The sequence below is a fragment of the Leucoraja erinacea genome, chromosome 16 (genome assembly GCF_028641065.1).
Source record: "Leucoraja erinacea ecotype New England chromosome 16, Leri_hhj_1, whole genome shotgun sequence".
Classification (NCBI taxonomy): domain Eukaryota; kingdom Metazoa; phylum Chordata; class Chondrichthyes; order Rajiformes; family Rajidae; genus Leucoraja; species Leucoraja erinaceus.
In genome coordinates, this window is record NC_073392.1 from 16,155,543 (window position 1) to 16,175,010 (window position 19,468).

Genomic DNA, 19,468 nt, shown 5'->3' on the forward strand with positions numbered 1-19,468 from the left:
CAGACTGATTGTAGATGAACACAGGCGAGGTGGCTTTTGATAGGCAGATAGTTAATCTGTACTGTGTGGTGCATTTTTCCTCACACTATAAAATGTTACTTTGTTAGTATTTCTTCAGTTCTGAAATGTACTCACTTTTAAACCATAGTAAGTAGAGATTCGCATTGTTAATACTACATAGAAAACACAGCTAGTTTTCACCTCAGCAAAGTTACATTTATCAAATAATGGCTCGGATTATGGCATGGAAATTATGCATATCAAAAACAAAATTCAGCTCCAGGTTCTTTCCAAGCAAACACCAAATCTCCATGCTAGCAGAACAGTTAAAGCATTATAAATAATATGAAGATGGCAATAACATTAATTCATATAATTGTATTCACTTACCGCAGTTGCCACCTGTCAGATCCACATAGTACAGCCCAGACCTAAGATATTGAATCAAAATAATAATAATAAACAAAAATACCAAAGATTCCTGTTCACTGGTATCAATCAGTAAAGCAATCATTTTAGTTGTGCTCCATGTTCACTCGTTCTATATCATCAGTGTCCTCCAATTTTTTTGTCCAAATGGCTGGTCCTTGATTTTATTTGGCTGGAAGACACTTTTCCACAGAAGGTCCCTTGAGAGTAAATCAGGAACATGAAATCTAATATTTCCGACATGAGACCAAGCTTAAGTTCAGCATTCCGACTGATGTCCCATCAAGAATACACAAAATTCAACAAATAGAGTGTCCTCCATAATGTTTGGGACAAAGACCCATCATTTATTAATTTGCCTCTGTACTCCACGATTTGAGATTTGTAATGGAAAACAAAAAAAAATCACATGTGGTTAAAGTGCACGTAGTCAGATTTTATTGAAGAGTATTGTTAATCATTTTGGTTTCACCATGTAGAAATTACAGCTGTGTTTATACATAGTCACCCCATTTCAGGGCACCATAATGTTTGGGACACATGGCTTCACAGGTGTTTGTAATTGCTCAGGTGTGTTTAATTGCTTCCTTCATGCAGGTAAGATAGTACTCAGCACCTTTCCATCACCTTTGGAAACTTTTATTGCTGTTTATCAACACGAGGCCCAAAGTTGTGCCAATGAAAGTCAAAGAAGCCATTATAAGACTGAGAAACAAGAATGCAACTGTTAGAGACATCAGCCAAACCCTAGGCTTACCAAAATCAACTGTTTGGAACATCATGAAGAAGAAAGAGAGCACTGGTGAGCTTACTAATCGCAAAGGGACTTGCAGAACAAGGAAGACTTCCACAACTGATGACAGAAGAATTCTCTCTATAATAAAGAAAAATCTCTCGGGAGGGGACGGTGATAGTCCAGTGGCGGTTTGGTAACGATTGTGGCGCCGGAGACCCAGGATCGATCCCAGCTGCAGATGAAGCGCAGGTCTATGTCCATGCCGTGGCACGGCTGCCGAGAGTTTTTATCGCTTGTGACCTTTGAGAAATCCCATGATTCCTTGCGTTTTTCGGAATACTGAACTTGCTTATTGAGCATGTCTTTTATATGCTGAAGAGAAAACTGAAGGGGACTAGACCCAAAACACAAGCATAAGCTAAAGATGACTGCAATACAGGCCTGGCAGAGCATCACCAGAGAAGACATCCAGCAACAGGTGATGTCCGTGAATAACAGACTTCAAGCAGTCATTGCATGCAAAGGATATGCAACACAACACTATGTATAAACACTGCTGTAATTTCTACATGGTGAAACCAAAATGTATAAAAAATCCTTTATTAAAATGTGACAATGCGTACTTTAACCACGTGTGATTTTTTTTCTATTACAAACCTCAAATTGTGGAGTACAAAGGCAAATAAATAAATGATGGGTCTTTGTCCCAAACATTATGGAGGGCACTGTAGCAGGAAAAATAAGTGTATACTATGTTTTCTCAGCCGTTTATAGATATTCTGGGCAAGTTATCTGCAATTAGCTATATTCAATGATTTTACATACTCTGCTTACTTTCTATTGGTGCAGTACACGAGACCCAACCGTTGAGGTTCATGTTCCCATCCAACAAATACGATGCCCGTGTCATTGGGAGCCCAAAACGCCTGAAATACAAACAAGGAGTGGGTGGGGGAAGGTGGAAGCAAAGATAAAAGCTGCATATTTTAAAATAGATGTTTTTCTTTAAAAATAGTGTGAGCAGTCAGAGCGTTTTGATAAATTGAAAATATGGATTAAAAACCACAATAGTGTCATGTTCATGGTGTTTTTAAACACAGCCAAAATCTATAGTACATGGCATTAAAATTACATCCAAAAGACAGCAAACATCCCACCCACATTCACAAATTTTACATTGAAATTAGTTTCCATAACTCAAAAATATTTAAAGGTTTTCGATGCAAAATTGGCAAGAACTGGTCAAACTCATTTTCGACTGAACTTTTTTCATGTATAATATAGAAACATAAATAATAAAACCCAAAGTAGGCAATTAGCCCACATTTTTGTTCTACCATTCAATAAGATCATTAAGTGATAAGTTTCATGTCTGACAAATTAAAAAAATGATGTTTGTATTTTAATGAAATTTAAATCAGGTACTGAAATCGCATCTGAACCATAACTCAAAATGGGGGCTAAAAATGATTCAGTGCACATACTGAGATATCTCAGAAATGGTTGCAATATACAACAGAAATGAAAAAGAAACAAACCTGCCCAGGAGAAATGTGGTCAGGAATCCCTTCCAGAACTGAGATGTTATTACTTTCAATATCCAGAACACACAACACAGGTGTGGTCTTTTGCGAAAATGTTTCTCCCCAGTCCTCCCAGTACACAAAATCATCTCCCTGCAAAGTAAATAGCAATTAATTAAAATATTGCTGATAGATGTGCATAGCCTCCAAAAATCAGTTAATCATATACGAATCATTTATTTTTCTCCAAAGTGGCCTAAACCAAATATATTGAGGTCCAAAGCAAAATACTACTTTAAAACCAGAAACTTTACAATTAAATTGGTGTCTTATTTATATGCTAATCTTTCAAGGTAGAGTAAATAGATACTGTAGAGGATGCCAAAAGAGAATAGGATTACTTTCACAGGCTTCTCCTGTTTATCGGATTTGATGCTGTCCTCATCGTCCTCAGTCATAGTAATTTGCGACTTAGTTTGGAAGAAGGATTCAGTTTTAGGTCTTTTCTTTTCAGCAATATACAGGATGTGAGTCTCTGAGTGAGACCACACAAGGCAACCAAACTGATCTGAGGAGAGAAAAAAATGAACACAATAATATTAAAGAATATAACAAGTTTTTTTTTTAAGTGTTAGGAGCATATGACATAGTAGAGGAGAAATTATTCATCAAGGTGTATGGTATGCTTGCTTTAATTGCTAGGGGCATTGAATACAAGTCAGGAAGTCATGATGCAGCTCTATAGGACTTTGGTAAGCTGCATATGGAGGATTGCGTGCAGTTCTGGTGGCCCTATTACGGGAATGATGTGGATCCTTAGGAGAGAGTGCAGTGGTGATTTACTAGAATGGTGCCTGGATTAGAGGGTTTCAGCTTGACTTGAATTGTTTTCTTTGGAACGTGGGAGGTTGAGGGAAGACATGATAGAAGTATATAAAATGATGAGTGGCATAAATAGGGTCGACAGTCAGAACCTTTTTCCCAGGGTACAAATGTCCATCACTAGAGGCATAGCGATAAGGTGAGAGGGGGAAAGTTTAATGGAGATGTGCGGGGCAAGTTTGTTTAACACAGTGAGTGGTGGGGGCCTGGGACGCAATGCCAGGAGTGGTGGAGACCGATACGATAGTGGTATTTAAGAGGCTTTTAGATTGGCACATGGAAATGTGGAGAATAGAGGGATTGGATCATGTACAGGCAGATGAGGTCAGTTTAACATTGTGGGCTGAAGGGCCCATTCCTGTGCTATACTGTTCTATGTTCTAAGTCTGCTCTGCCATTCAATATGATTTAACTTACCAGTACCTTTAAGCCAAATTTCTCAATTATTTCAGAGCAAAAACTATCAGTTTCAGCCTTGAATCTACTCAAAACCTGAAAATCCATATTGTGCCTAGTTTTTTGCTCCCATGTTGGACTCTGAAGAGCAAAGCAGTGGTGAAGCTGGTTGTCCATAAGGAACAGATAACAATAACTTTTGGATTTCCAGTCAGGTGCATGAAAATAAGCTCAATACTGATCCATGAAACTGGCTATCAAAAAAATTAACAAAAAGACCCATTTATTCTTACTTTTTAGAATCTTTAACCAATCCTCCATTCACACTAATACTGTGGCCCCTCCCCCCACAACAATCAAATATAAAGGCCAAACAATACAAGTTTTTACAATGATACCAAATCTTGCATATAACTTTTGGTTGGATTTCAATACTAAAATGTACATACAATTAGGGTGAAGTCTATCAGTTGCAAACTAAACAGCATTGAAAATGTGGTCCATTTTCTTCCCCCCCTCCCTTCCACCACCATAGGCTTTTGCCCATTAAATTAAAGTCGCCGTGACTAAACCATTTTGGTGAACACAATTTTTTGGGGGGGGGGGGAAATATTCCATTCCTCAGTTAGTTCTAATGCAAAAGATGTACACTGACCTTATAAAATAATAATTTAATTTCAGAATAAAAACTGTTCATACCATCTTCATACACTTTGCCATGCTTGTCGAGTGCAGTCAGATTTATGCTCTTTTCCTTAGAGTTTTTATTCCAGATCTGTAATGCAATCAGCGAGTGTAAACATACAAATAATAAAGTAGCAATGTTACAAAGTTTTGACATTTAAAAAATCAAGTCTGTAATTTATCCCATCAGATAAAGCATAAAAATACGTTTAATTTGACACCTAATTCACTTTCATATCTCAAGTATTTAAAAAGTTATGGCCATTTTCATACTCGGAAATTAGCATCTTGTTCCCTATTGATTTTCTATGGACATCTTGTATTCTTGTATTGTATTCAAATTTTATTGTCGTTGCCTCACTTTGAGACAACGAAATGAATTTCCCGTGCAGCAGTATCGTTTAAAAAAAAAAAAAAAAAAAAAAAAAAAAAAAAAAACATAACAAAAAAGCTGTGATCATGGACAGTCAAAAGGCCATAACCTTCTTAAAAATTAAGAGAACTGAATGAAATTTTCAGTTATCGTAGATTGAACCATTCTGAAACAAGCATAAAATAATCTAACTTGGATGTCCTGAAATTAAAGCATATAATTAGATAGTTACCCAAGTGTAGCAAATTTCAAACTTCAACTACTAGATCTAAACATCTATCCATTTCTTAATAAATGATTAACGTTTTTAAATAACCCAAGTGTCCAAATAATATTCATAAATAATTCACAATAAAACATGATTTTAAAATCTCATTTACATTAATTTATAGGCCAAATGGAAGGAATTTAGTGTTCAATTGCTGTAAATTAAAGTCCATTTTAAATCGGCTTTCTAGTGGGATCCTGTGAACGCGCTGGTTTAGAACATTCACATTGCAGTGGATTTGTGCCCTCAAATGCCCAGAAAAATACTGCGGGATATAAAGAGCCCAAAATGAGCTACTCGCTATAGAAAACTTTATATACAGGGTTCTTAGGAAGCCCCTTTTAATGTAAAAATAAGGTACACACCTTTAATTGTTTGCTTTATAAAACCCTGGGGCTGTGAGAGGTCGCGGGTTTAGAGAGTGATTTTTAAACTACTATAACTATTATACAAGGCCATAAAAACTAATAATACCGTTTGCGACGGGGTCTTTCAGCGATTTTTCGTTAATGATTTACTAGGCTGAACATTTTCGATTGCAACAGCCTAGTAAAAATCGCGTTTTAAACCCGCCCCCTATAAACAGCGCCAAAATCGCGCACACGGGGTGGGGCAGATTCTCAGCCACGATTCAGGTAGGTTTTGTAACATACCTAAATAAAGGACAAGATCACATATCCACAGAAGCTCAATAATTACTGGTAAATTAAATATTGAATCCAATATCAGTGCATGGGTGGAATAATTTCTATAGTTAAACACCGACATACAAATTTCAAAACAATACTAAAGTATACTATTTAGAAAGATAAGATAAGAATTTCACTGAAAATCTCAGGGTGCATGTCCCAAGAAATTCAATTACAGAGCACTTTTTTTAAAACTCGGATTTAATTTCTAGACAGAATTGTGATAACAGCATTTATTCCAACGTTCTTTTTTGTCAATAATGAAGATGGTGTTCCAACCTCTCCACACATAATTTAGTCAAAATAAAATACATGAAGATACCAAATCTTGTAGATGTACTATGTTTGGACTGGGTATTCTTTTGAGAAGAGGAAGTTCTCCTTTATTTGCAAAGGAACGATCATTGGTAAAAAAAAATGAACCATTTGCTCTTGCTTATTCAGATGTCCTCCTGAAAACTATCATTATTGAATTCAAGGAAGGAAAATAGCATTGACAAAAAAACATCATCATACCACAGATTCATAAAAGACGTTGTAGCAACATGAAACATCACAGTTCAGAGTGACTGATGGTTAATTATGATACAAAAATAGCTCAAAGAGCATGCTGAGTTACTCCAGCATTTTGTGTCTATCTTTGGTATAAACCAGTATCTACAGTTCCTTCCTACAAATGTTTATTACCGTAACAGATATGTGACAAAGTTCTCATATTTGGAGCCCTTTGTCAAAAAGGTGTTGATGGCCTTCTTTCAATAAACTTTAATTCTGGAAGTAATTATCACAGCTTTATCAACATTGTAACAAGCAGCAAGTTGCTTCAAAAACAGTCATCGAGTGTGGAAAGAGGCCCTTCGGACCAACGGCCACACCAGCTAATACGCCCCAGCTACACTAGTCCCACCTGCCTACTTTTGGCCCACATTGGCCATAACTTACCTCAAGAAATTGTTTTTCCTCTCCTTTTTTGTTTGTGTGTTCCCGAAGTACAGCCTTCAAAAATCCAGATGGCAACTCTTTGCTCAACAGCCTACAAAATGAAGAATAGTAACTTTGCAGTAAAAGTTAGAAAATATACCACTTTGAGGGTAGTCACAGTTCATTAAATAATGAGCAAGAGACCATGAACACCTATGAAGGAAGATTGGGGGAGAGAGAAAGTGTTTGCTGACATGTACCAACATGCAAATTCCAGCTCAATTCTGTCTTTGTCATTACAATGTACAGGCAAAAAGGTCAAGAATAATATGATCTGCAAGAAGAATGCTACCATATGAAACCACCAGTGAAATGCAAACTTTCTGGTGTGCAGTTTCACATGGATCCTTTACCACCTTAATCAGTTGGCCTTTCAGCACAAACAAACCTCATCCTTAATAAGGTAAGAAACCCTAAAGAATAATTGATAATATGCCCGTTTAATTTCCATTAACTGCTGTGTTTTTGTGATTGGAACATATGGTCATGTATTCCATGTCATCCAAGTAATTCAGAGGAAAGAAATTTACTTTTTAAACATCAAGCACATTAAATGCTTCAAATTTGAGAACACTTATTTCACAATTCTTTTATGTTTTATTTTAAAAGCATAATTTGCTATTTATCCAAAGATGATTTCAAACTTAACAAGTCTTGACCTTATCTTTTAATATGATTATCTACTTTCCCCAGCCACTAACCTTTATTTTGTGCTTTTAAAACCATTATAGCCAGTTAATTTAAATGGACAGGTTTGAACATTATGGCTCAACTATTTACTAACCTATCGAAGAAATTTGCAAATACAGTATGTAATATGCTCTACTCACTCGCCTTGTAGTTCTGTGCAGTTTCCAGAAGGGCCGGCATATACAATGGAATCGTCATCGTAGAACATTATATATTGTCGGCAGAATTTGACCCGCTCCGCTCTCTCCAGATCCCTCTGAGACCATTCTGAAAAAAAAAACATTTTTTTAAAAATCTCTCCACTGAAAGTTTGGTACGTGCAATCAGAAGATCAGAAAGTCCTAGTTTGGTCAACAGAAGCCAGATCTTGATGAAACAGTCACCCAGTGTTGCCATCCATAACTTCCTCTGAGCAAATTCCTCCTTCAACCTGAGGTGGAGAGCCAGTCTCACTGACCTGAAGCATTACGATGTTGTCTGAGCAGTAGGAAGGTACAATGATGATATTCCAGTTTTGCAGTGATGAAATTCCACTCCTAAAACTGTTCTGCAAAGCCCTCCATTTAACTTTGACAATTCTAAAAGCTGGGACTTTTAACAGTTTTTCCAATCTCTGACAGAATTTAAACCATTTTGCATATTTATTTAGAAGTTCAGTGAAACACTAATATTCTGATATGCTGGGGGCTTTGGTGGTGTTGGACTGGCAGATTTTTAATCCAATAATTGTAATAACATTTCCAATGACCCCAAGGAGCTTCAGAGGAGTGTGGCAAACATAAGTCATTAACCCAGGTGCCAAACCATCAGGATTCCATAATGGTCAGATAGTGGATTATAAGAGCTTTACTCTGAATAGTTAAGTAGAGATGTCTGGATAGATGGAAAACAGGTGGATGGCCCGTAGTTGTGATACATTCAGAAATTGATTAGGAGACAAATAATTTGCTTTGGTATGTGAATCTGTTTATCCACCTGGTGGCGCCACCGTTGTGGCAGACTCGCCAACAGTCTGTGTGTCCCTTCTACTGATTATATTATTTTAAGTATGTTCTAAAAGTTTGTTTCAATGTTTCTTGGTTAGTTTATGGTGGAATAGGGGGAAACATTTTTTTCAGTCACTTACCTCAACGGAAATGTGATTTTCTCCGTGTCCCATCTCCGCTCCCCCTTTGCAGCCTAACAACATGGATGGTGCGGTCTTTCCTGGAGACTGGCCCGGAGCTTCAAGCTACCATCACAGTGAGGAATGTTGACTCCACTGTGGTGGATGTTTATGTTAAATTTATTTTATGTGTGTATTGTGTTCTTTTCACTTGGTATGGCTGTTTGGTAACTTAAATGTCACTGTACCTTAGTTGGTTAAGTGACAATAAACGTAAACTTGAACTTGAGAAGAATTGCACAATTGTTATCTTTCATATTGTTTTGTTCAAATTATTTTTCACTAACTGCCCCTATTAACCCATCAGCCAAATAATCCCAATTACAATTTATCCTCAAGGGAACCTTGGCCTCTTCTTATCAAAGATATACCCATTTGTTCCAGCCATTTTCCCACAATCTCTTAGCAATTTGAAACAATTTGTTGCTCTCTTTCCCAATTCTGACTAAGGATCTTCAAACCAAAACATTAATTCTGTTTCTCTTTCCACAGGTTTTTTTACAATAATTTTTTATATCTTTGGTTCAGTTACCTGTATAGATGTTGCAGTGTTTTCCGCCATACTGAGAAATGACCTCTGGTCCAATGGTAGCTTTTGACAGTGATGGGAATTTGCTCAACTCTTTGTAGATCTCAGCAATCTCCTTGGAATCCGTAACCACCTTTTTTTACAAAAGGAGAGTTTGTCTCAATAGTGGAATTAAGTACAGATCATAAGTACTTCCTTAAACAGGTTGTTCAACATTTGTTTTGACATATGTGGCATAAGGCATATTTATATAAAAATTAAACTTGTAGAGGTTGGCTCTTCCTTACTAATATAATTATTATTTTAATTCCTCACCTTCAGAGTGTCTCAGTGTGTTACACTATGTTGAGCTGAACAATCTAGGTATATTTACAGAATTAAGGGCAGTTTAGATCTACAAGTTAGTGCAATACTAAAGAAGTGCTACATTATCAGATGTATCGGATTGCACATGTCTTGGCTAATATTTAATCATGCATTTAACGATGTTAACAGGGATGAAATGAAGCTAATGCATATTTCATCAGTCAGTGTAATTTTCGCATGAAAACTACATTGTTGTAGGAATTCATAAATTGCAAACATCTTGCTTACCTCATTTATTGCAACTCATCCCAAGAGCAAAATATCAAATGATCAACCATTCCTTCTCTCCAGAGATGCTGCCTGTCTCGCTGAGTTACTCCAGCATTGTGTATCTATCAAATGTGCACCATCCAAACATTCAATGGAAAGTTACACATTTATATCTCCAAGGAATTGGCATCAGACTGTTCAGCATCTGGTTCACTCATTTATGTGGAGTGTGTGACGAGGGCCACAGTGATTCTGCATGTGTGGACTGAGCCCCGGGTCTACCTTTACAGCCAGGACCAGAGTCTAAGCTGTCGGTAGACACTAAATGCTGGAGTAACTCAGCGGGTTAGGCAGCATTTCTGGAGAGAAGGAATGGATGCCGTTTCTGGTCGAAACCCTTCTTCAGACTGATCTAAACTGTGGCTGGGTACACAACCAGAGCTGGGGTAGGGGTTTTGTACACCGTGTCAGGAAAGTTCAGTTGGCCTATAGCCAGGGTGCTTGCATATTTTCTGTTCCCTTTAAAAACACTGGAGTCACTAGAAAATGTGTTATATTACTGCATAATATTTTAAGTAAAACAAGTGCGATAAAAGTGTGTTGGACTAACAACAGATATTTCTGAAAAATACTTCACCAAATGCCTTTTAAATGTTGGGAGACACAAAATGCTGGAGTAACTCAGCAGGCCAGGCAGCATCACTGGAGAAGGAATTCCTATGCCTTTTAAATGTTGTTATAGGACATGCTTCCACTATCTCCTCTGGTGTGTCTTTCCATATACCCAGCGCCCTGTGTGAAAAGGTTGCTCCTCAGGTTCCTGTTAAATCTTTCCTCTCTTAAACCCATGTCCTCTGGTTAATTCCCAGAATCTGGGTAAAAGGTTCTGTACAGCTACTCTATCTATTCCCTTCATGATCTTTTGCACTTCCATAAGATCATCCATTATCTTCCTGCGCTTCAAGGAGTAGAGTCCTAGCCTCTTACTTTACCTCGGGCCCTCAAGTTCTGGTAATATCCTCGTAAATCTGCACTCTTTCCAGCTTCACAACATCTTTCCTATACCAGGATGACCAAAATTCATTTATTTCAATTGTGGTATATTATTCTGGCACTTGATTAATGTAGGTAGTTTCTTGGCATTTCTATTGAAAGGTTCACCATAATAAATGGTTCCTGACTTTCTTCCTTTCAAAGAACAAACTTCTGGAGGAAATTAGCGAGTCAGGCAATATTTGTGTTGAGAAATGGATAGAAGACTGACAAAGGATCCCGATTCAAAAAGTCGCCTGTCCATTTCCCTCCTCAGATGCTGCCTGACTAGCAGAGTTCCTCCAGCGTTTTAGTGTTTGTGGTGGCACGACTCACCCGTTGCAGCGGCCCCTACAGCCTGTCTGTCTTTTTTTAATTTTTTGTCTAGTTAAATGTAGTGTTGGTGTTTTTTTAATACTGGTTTTAAATGTGTATATGTGGGGGGCGGAGGGGGAAACTGTATAAAATCTCTTCCCTGTCCGGGAGACCCGACCTTTTCCCTGTCGTGTTTCCGTTGTCGTTGGGGCCTAGCACCGTGGAGCGGCCTCCAACCTGAACGACCCGGGGGCTCGGGAGACTGCGGAGCTGCGGACTACTCACCATCGTGGGGCTGGCCGGCCTCGGAGCGTGGGGAGCGGTGGTGACTCGCTGCTGCGACTCGACTCCTGGGGCTCGGAGGCTCCAGCAACGCAGCCGCAGGTCCGGTGGACTGGGACATCGGGAGCTCGCGGGTCTGAGGGGAGAGACCGCTTCCCGGAGCTCCCGCAACGCGACTTCTCCAGCCCATGTCGCGAGGTTGGAACGACCCGGAGCGGAGACGTACATCGCCCGGCACGGCTTCATGGCTGTGGGACATTCCAGCGCCCGCTGAGGGCTCCAACATTGTGATTTTTAGACTGGGAGCGGGGCTGTAAATTGCCCAGCACGGCCTAAAATGGCCGTGGGACTTAGCATCACCCGCCTGGGGCTTGGACATCGGGAGAGAAATGGAGAACAGGGGAAAGAGAAGATTTTGCTCTCTCATGTTTGTGTGAATTAAATTGTGTGTATGTCTGTAGGAAATTGTCTTTGTTTGTATGGCTGTGGAAACAGAATTTCGTTTGAGCCTCACTGAGGATCAAATGACAATAAATTGTATTGTATTGTATTGTTTTCTTTTGCTTAAGTTTCCAGAATCTACAGTCTCTTGTACCTTTTTTACCTCATCCATTTAAAAAAAAAAAAAAAAAAACCATCTGAGCCAATTAAGATAGGATAAAGAGAATTTTATAAAATGTTCAAAATTGTGAATTTTTAAATTGGTAGTTTATGACCTGTTTTTATTTTTCCTGATCCTCTTGACTAATTAAAGATGTGTCTACTTATCATAAACTTTTTAAATCTTCTGGCACATGCGACACATTTTTCAATCTGATTCATAATCAATTTACATCAACATTAAGACTCTGATAATCTGACATCCTGTGTATTTTGGTAGGACTAGACCAGTATATTTTCAATATTCTAAATGTGGTCTCACCAACATCTTATAAAACTGTAATATAACATCCCCATCTCTATACTCAATACCCTGGCCATTGAAGGGCAATGTGCCAAAAGCCTTGTTGACCACCCTATCTACTTGTGACACTACTTTCAAGGAACTATGTAACTGCACACGAGATCCCTTTGCTCTGCAACACTCCCCAGAGCCCTGGTTCACTGTGAAGATCCTGCCCGCGTTTGACTTCCCAAAATCCAATGACTCGCACTTATCTCTGCATTAAACTCCATTAAGTATTCCTTAGCCCACTTGTCCAACTGATCAAGGTGATCAATTTTTGATGAGAGAGAGAGAGTCAAGAGAGTCAATTTAATTGTCATTTGGACCCCTGGAGGTCCAAACGAAATGCCGTTTCTTCAGCCATACATTACACACAAATAGACCCCAGACACAACATAATTACATTTTACATAAACATCCATCACATAGCTGTGATGGAAGGCCAAAAAAACTTATCTCTCCACTGCACTCCCCCCCCCCCCCCCGATGTCAGAGTCAAAGTCAAAGCCCCCGGCTGGCGATGGCGATTGTCCCGCGGCCATTGAAGCCATGCCGGGTGGTGCGAGGTCGCACACCGGGTCTTGGTGTTGGAGCCCCCGGTGTGCGCTCGCAAAGTCCCGCGGCCATTCCAGCCGCGCGGGGCAGTGGTGTCAGGCCCCGCTCGAGGAGCTCTTCAACCCCGCAACACGGGCGGGAGAATTCGCCGTTGCAGGAGCCCCGAAAAGCGGTCACCCTCCAGGGATCCGCGGGCTCCCGGTGCCGCCGTCCGCAGACCCGCAGTAGCAGCCTCCGCATCAGCAGCAGCAGCGGCAGCAGCAGCGGCAGCAGCAGCAGCAGCGGCAGCGCTCCTCCACCGCTCCACCCGCTCCGGTCTCGGCCAGCTCCGCGACGGCAATGGTGAGTCGGCACCAGAGTCCCCGGCTTCTTCCCGTTGGAGGCCGCTCCTCGTTGCGGCCTCAACGACACCTGAGACCCGACGAGAAAAGGTCGGGTCTCCAGTGCAGGGAGAGATTAAAAAGTTTCCCCCCCCCCTCCCACCCCACCCCCATCCCCCCACACACACACCCCAACATAAAATAACAAAAACTACATAAAAACACAGACAAAAAATAATAAAAACGCGGACAGGCTGCAGAGGCCGCTGCTGGCCAGAGCCGCGCCGCCTACCGGATGATGACCATCTTCGTAATCTACAATACCACCCACTTTAGTATCATTTGCAAATTTACTAATCCTGTCGTACATTCTCATCCAAATTGTTGATACAAGAGGCCCAGCACTAATTCCAAAGGCACACCACTAGAAACAGGCCTCCAGTCTGAAAAATAACCTTCCACCAGCATCCTCTGCTTCCTTCCACGATGCCAATTTTCAACCCAGTCGGCCAGCTCTCCCTCGATCCCATGCAATCTCACCTTCCAGAGCACCTTCCAAAACCTTATCAAATGCCTTACTAAAAATCATATATTGTCTAAAATTCTGCCCACACCGACCTTTATGGTTACATAGTTAAGTATAGGAGCAAAGAGGTCCTCCTGCAGTTGTTCAGGGCCCTAGTGAGACCACACCTGGAGTATTCTGTGCAGTTTTGGTCTTCAAACTTGAGGACGGACATTCTTGCTATTGAGGGAGTGCAGCGTGGGTTCACAAGGTTAATTTCCGGGATGGCAGGACTGTCATATGTTGATAAGCCGGAGCGGCTGGGCTTGTATACTCTGGAATTTAGAAGGATGAGAGGATATCTTATTGAAACATACAATATTATAAAGGGTTTGGACACACTAGAGGCAGGAAACATGTTCCCAATGTTGGGGGAGTCCAGAACCAGGGGCCATAGTTTAAGAATAAGTGGCAAGCCATTTAGAAAGGAGATGAGGAAAACCCTTTTCGAACAGAGAGGTGTGAGTCTGTGGAATTCTCTGCCTCAGAGGGCGGTGGAGGCTGGTTCTCTGGATGCTTTCAAGAGAGAGTTAGATAGAGCTCTTAGGGATAGTGGAGTTAAGGGATATGGAGAGAAGGCAGGAACGGGGTACTGATTGTGGATCAGCCATGGGCACATTGAATGGTGGTGCTGGCTCGAAGGGCCGAATGACCTACTCCTGCACCTATTGTCTATTATCTTATAAAAACAAAACAATTTCATAATACGATCTCCCACATAAAAAAACAGGCTGATTATCCCTAATCAGTCCATCTATCTAATTGCATATAACTACTACATTAGAATACTCTGCAGTAACTAGTCAACAACAAATGTTAGGCTCACTGGTCTATAGTTCCCAGGCTTATCCTTGCAGCCCTTCTAATATAATACCACATTAACCATTCTTCAGTCTTCTGCAAACACACATTTAATGATGTTTCATAATCTCAGTGAGGGCACCTGCAATTCCAAAGTATTCTTAAGAAACCTTGCATTATAAAATATTGTATTACAAAAACAATTGGGAAACGTGCGGTTAGGAACCAGTGTTTCAAACTTGCAATGAGTTTCTTTCCCCACCCACATGATTTACAAAAATAAAGACCTTTTTTATACCACCTACACATTTATTTTTGCTAAGGCTGCGTGTTACATTGTTTAAAAGTGTATCATTGCACATGGGTTGATAGATGTAATTGCTTGTCAATTTCAATTACTACCTATGGTGAATCGGAGATATTGTTCTTAAGAAACAAAGGTGTCTGATTACTGCTAGAAGGTAATTATTTCTCAAGACTTTTTTGTAGCGGACAGCATTTTTCTGCTTGTCAATTTCCATTGTAATGATAAAATGGTTCTCTAGTTGCTGATCAAGAGTGTGATCAAAATTTGCCCTATGTAATGCAGATAGTGTTCCTTAATTCATCAATCAAGTTATTTTCAATTTGCAATGTGGAAACACGTATTAAAGCAGGACTACTTGTTGATTTTACAAAGAGCATAGAAATGACAAAGCTAAAAAGACACCAAATGCTGGAGGAACTCAATTTCTGGACAACATGGATAGGTAAGGTCCGCGGAGACCAGTCATTCTCCAGGGATGCTTCCTAACCAGCTGAGTTACTTTTAGTATTTTATGTATTTTTTTTGTAAACCAGCATCAGCAGTTCCTTGTTTCTATAAATGACTAGGGTATCTGGTCTTTCAAACATGTTCTGCCATTCATGGCTGACCTTCCATCTCAGTTCAACTTCTCCAAAACTTCTCCTTTATCCTTTGATAAATATTGAGAAATCTAAAGATATGTTTTGAATAGCAGTGACTGAATCTATACATAGACTTCCAAAAGAAGGGTCTCAACCCGAAATGTTGCCTATTCCTTTGCTCCATAGAGCCTCACCCACTGAGTTTCTCCAGCATGTTTGTCTACTATCTTCTGAAAGATATTTCTCCTCATTTCAGTCTACTTGTATGTTACCTTTCAGTGACTCTGAACATTAACATTCTCCAATCGGTGTTTAAAAAAAACTGCAATGTTTTGTACATCAAATACTATGTTCTCATGTTATAATCCACCTGTTATATTCTTAGTTTGTCCACATCCTTCTGAAATTGTCCTCATTCACAAGCCCCAAAGTTTTGTGCATAACACTTACACAATTGTGCATAATTTAGGTGGGTCAACATTTCTGAAGATCACCTAAATGTGACTCACCCCCCTCCTTACATTTAAATGTAAACAGATATTGAAATTTATATTTAGGGAGCAAGACCCTACATTTTCTTAATGCAATTCAGCATCCCGGGACAATTCAATGGATGGAACAAACAATGAAATAGTCATACAACATCGAAACAGGCCCTTCGGCCCAATTTGTCCTTGCCGAAAATACTTTTAATACATTAAAAGAATACTTCCTTAAAACATTTTCCCCGGTGACACGGCAGTCCACTCCCAGATTGCAAGGAGCAACAACCTTGGTCATAAATCAATCCTTTTCACTGAAGTTGGAGAAGCATGAATGTTGTTCAAAACAATTTGGAGGGGGTGAAAGGACACCCGCAGGAAGCCGTGTTGAGGGCGGCACAGATTGAAATTGCATGTCCTTCAAAGTACGGAATCAACAGGTGGCGTTGAACCCAGTGTGAAGTCCAAACGGGGAGGATTAGGTAGAGAAAGTCCCACTGGCAACCAGCGAGAGGCCCAAAAGCCCACGGTCGGGCCCCATTCCACTGCCCAGAGGATCAGTACGGATGTCAGGGGTTATGGGGAGAAGGCAGGAGAATAGGATTAGGGAGGGAGAGGTAGATCAGCTATGATTGAATGACAGGGTGGATTTATGCCCTAATTCTGCTAGTATCACTTATAATCAGTGCCCCGGCACCATCTACACCCGGGAGGCGACGCCCCAGGTCACCCACCGCCCTCAATCCCCGGGACGGTGTGAAGGGGGTAAGGACAGATGGCAACCTCCTCCCCCCGCACCACCTGAACGCTACTCCGTGCAGAGCCAAGGCCTCTCGGGCCGCCCGCCCGCCTGCCAACGCCGCCTCTCTCTTACCTCCGAGCCCATCGTTGCCATGGTTACTGCCAGCCCTGGAACCCGAGCCGCCCGGCGCTGAAGCCGCGGGGGATACCAAGCAGCCGGCGCGGGGAGAGCAGAGAACAGAACTGTACTTCTACAAATCTAATCCTGAGTTTTGAACCGGATATTGCATTCGAACTAATATGTGGATTAATATTATACACATTACTGGTTTGTAGGTCTGTAAGTTATTTATTATGTGTTGAAAGACTACTAGTTGGAGTGCGAGTCTCCCCTTCCTTTTTGCCAGTGAGAAGGTCGGACGCCCGTTGCTGACGCAGCGCGCCGGGTGGAGCGAGTGCGCATGTGCGAGGGAAGCGGAGTGCAGCCGAGTGACAGGTCGGTCCGGTCCAACTCCTCACAAGTGAGTAGGAAGTAACTGCAGATACACTGAAGATAGGTACAAAAATGCTGGAGTAACTCAGCGGGACAGGCCGCATCTCTGGAGAGAAGGAATGGGTGGCGTTTCTTTAGGCTTCAAATGGGCTGAAGATCAAGGGAAGTGTAGAAGAGTTCTGAATTCTCTGGGGTGGAACCCTCTCCAAGACAGACGTGAAACTCACCGTTTGACCTGTTTTTACAAAATGTTAAATGGTCAGCTCCACATAGGGTGATTTCACCAAAGGTCAAATGAGCGTAGATCCCCCCTCACATGACCGAAAATTCTGACTGGAGGACATCTCTCAGTTTGGTACATGTAAGTGAATGGGGAAACACGCACTTTCCCACCCGTTAAAAACATGGAAAACGGCCGATTTTTTAGCTGAAATTTTCTGTGCTAGTCGGGGTGACCCTGAAGCACAGCGACCTAAATTTTCAGGCAAAACAAAAGATAGAAAGTGAGGTAATTACAAGAGGGAACTGAAGGTAGAAAGCCGAGGAAATGAACAGCTGACAATTGCCGTGGTGATTTTAAGATCCAAAATATCGGGAATTATCGCGTTTGCTCGCTGAATTTCATCAAAACTAAGGCATTATTAACTTACTTTTGATGAAATTCAGCGAGCAAATGCGATAATTCCCGATATTTTGGATCTTAAAATCACCACGGCAATTGTCAGCTGTTCATTTCCGCGGCTTTCTACCTTCAGTTCCCTCTTGTAATTACCTCACTTTCTATCTTTTGTTTTGCCTGAAAATTTAGGTCGCTGTGCTTCAGGGTCACCCCGACTAGCACAGAAAATTTCAGCTCAAAAATCGGCCGTTTTCCATGTTTTTAACGGGTGGGAAAGTACGTGTTTCCCCATTCACTTACATGTACCAAACTGAGAGATGTCCTCCAGTCAGAATTTTCGGTCACGTGAGGGGGGATCTACGCTCATTTGACCTTTGGTGAAATCACCCTATAGACTACAAGACCTACACCAAACCCAAACCAATTAGGAGCAGACGAGGGCATTCGATCCAATTTGTGATCCCAGCTACAAAGACAGATGTATACAGCAATTCGTTCTTCCCCTGCACAATTAAAGCATAGAATAATCTCCACCCAACTATAGTTACCCAACCAGATGCAACTAAATTTAAAGTAACTCTTTCTTCCCAATAACCCTTTCTGGCTTAAGCCCTCCCTTCACCACCTCCAGTTTAAATTCCATTTGGAATATTTTGGAGGACCAAGAAACCAAGAACAAGAACCAAGTTAGCTAGGAGAAGGTGACTACGAAGCATACCGTGAAGCATCCATCCCTCCCCTATCAAAGTTTCAAGATCAGTTTATTGTCATATGTACAAATTAAGGTACAGTGAAATTCGAGTTGCCATACAGCTATACCAAGTGAAAAGCAACAAGACACACAACCACATAAAAGTTAACTTAAACATCCATCACAGTGGATTCCACATTCCTCACTGTGATGGAAAACAATACAATTCAATCTTCTTCCTCTTGTTCTCCCGCGGTCAGAGCAATCAAACCATCCGCAGTCGGGGCGATCAAAGCTCCCCCAGCCGACAATCGAAGCCCCCGTCGGGGTGATCGAAACTCCTGCGTCGGGGCGGTTGAAACTCTCTCCACAGCATGGAGCTCCCGAGTCGGCCTCTTCTTACCAGAGACTGTGGGCTTCACGATGTTAAAGTCTACAGGCCCCGCGGTTGGAGCTTCGATCCTCGGCAAAGGAATCGCAAGCTCCACAATGTTGATGTCCTTCAGACTCCTGCGGCTTGGAGCGCCCATCGGTTTCCAGAAAAGGCTGCCAACCCCACGATGTTAGACCACAGTGGGGACGGAGATACAATATGGAATAAAATTGTATCTCCATCGAGATAAGAGATTGGAAAAAAACGTTTTTCCACCCCCCACATAAAACAAACCAAGGAACACTAAAACATACCTTTTAACACTAAAAATAACAAAAAGAAGAAAGGACAGACAGACTGTTGGCGAGGCTGCTGGTGGCGCCACCTGGTGTCTAAGACAGACACAAACTCAGCGGGACAGGCAGCATCTCCGCAGTTCCAGAA

General features: G+C 41.1%; 1 protein-coding gene across 2 annotated transcripts in view; it reads right to left on the reverse strand.

Annotated features, from left to right (window-relative positions):
* Positions 1 to 17,139, reverse strand: part of apeh (acylaminoacyl-peptide hydrolase) — a 42,194-nt gene extending 25,055 nt beyond the window's left edge. Inside the window, exons 1-9 of one of the 2 annotated variants that reach the window (XM_055647725.1) lie at positions 16,982 to 17,139; positions 9,349 to 9,478; positions 7,792 to 7,918; positions 6,923 to 7,013; positions 4,666 to 4,741; positions 3,090 to 3,256; positions 2,704 to 2,841; positions 2,000 to 2,091; positions 391 to 431 (exon numbers count right to left, since the gene is read on the reverse strand). In XM_055647725.1, coding sequence (XP_055503700.1) covers positions 391 to 431; positions 2,000 to 2,091; positions 2,704 to 2,841; positions 3,090 to 3,256; positions 4,666 to 4,741; positions 6,923 to 7,013; positions 7,792 to 7,918; positions 9,349 to 9,478; positions 16,982 to 17,002 — 883 coding nt within the window. In that variant the 5' untranslated portion in view covers positions 17,003 to 17,139. Of the gene's footprint in view, positions 1 to 390; positions 432 to 1,999; positions 2,092 to 2,703; positions 2,842 to 3,089; positions 3,257 to 4,665; positions 4,742 to 6,922; positions 7,014 to 7,791; positions 7,919 to 9,348; positions 9,479 to 16,396; positions 16,792 to 16,981 lie in introns of those variants that run through there. The other variant, XM_055647726.1, reaches the window with a different exon arrangement.
* Between the last annotated feature and the right edge of the window lie 2,329 nt (positions 17,140 to 19,468).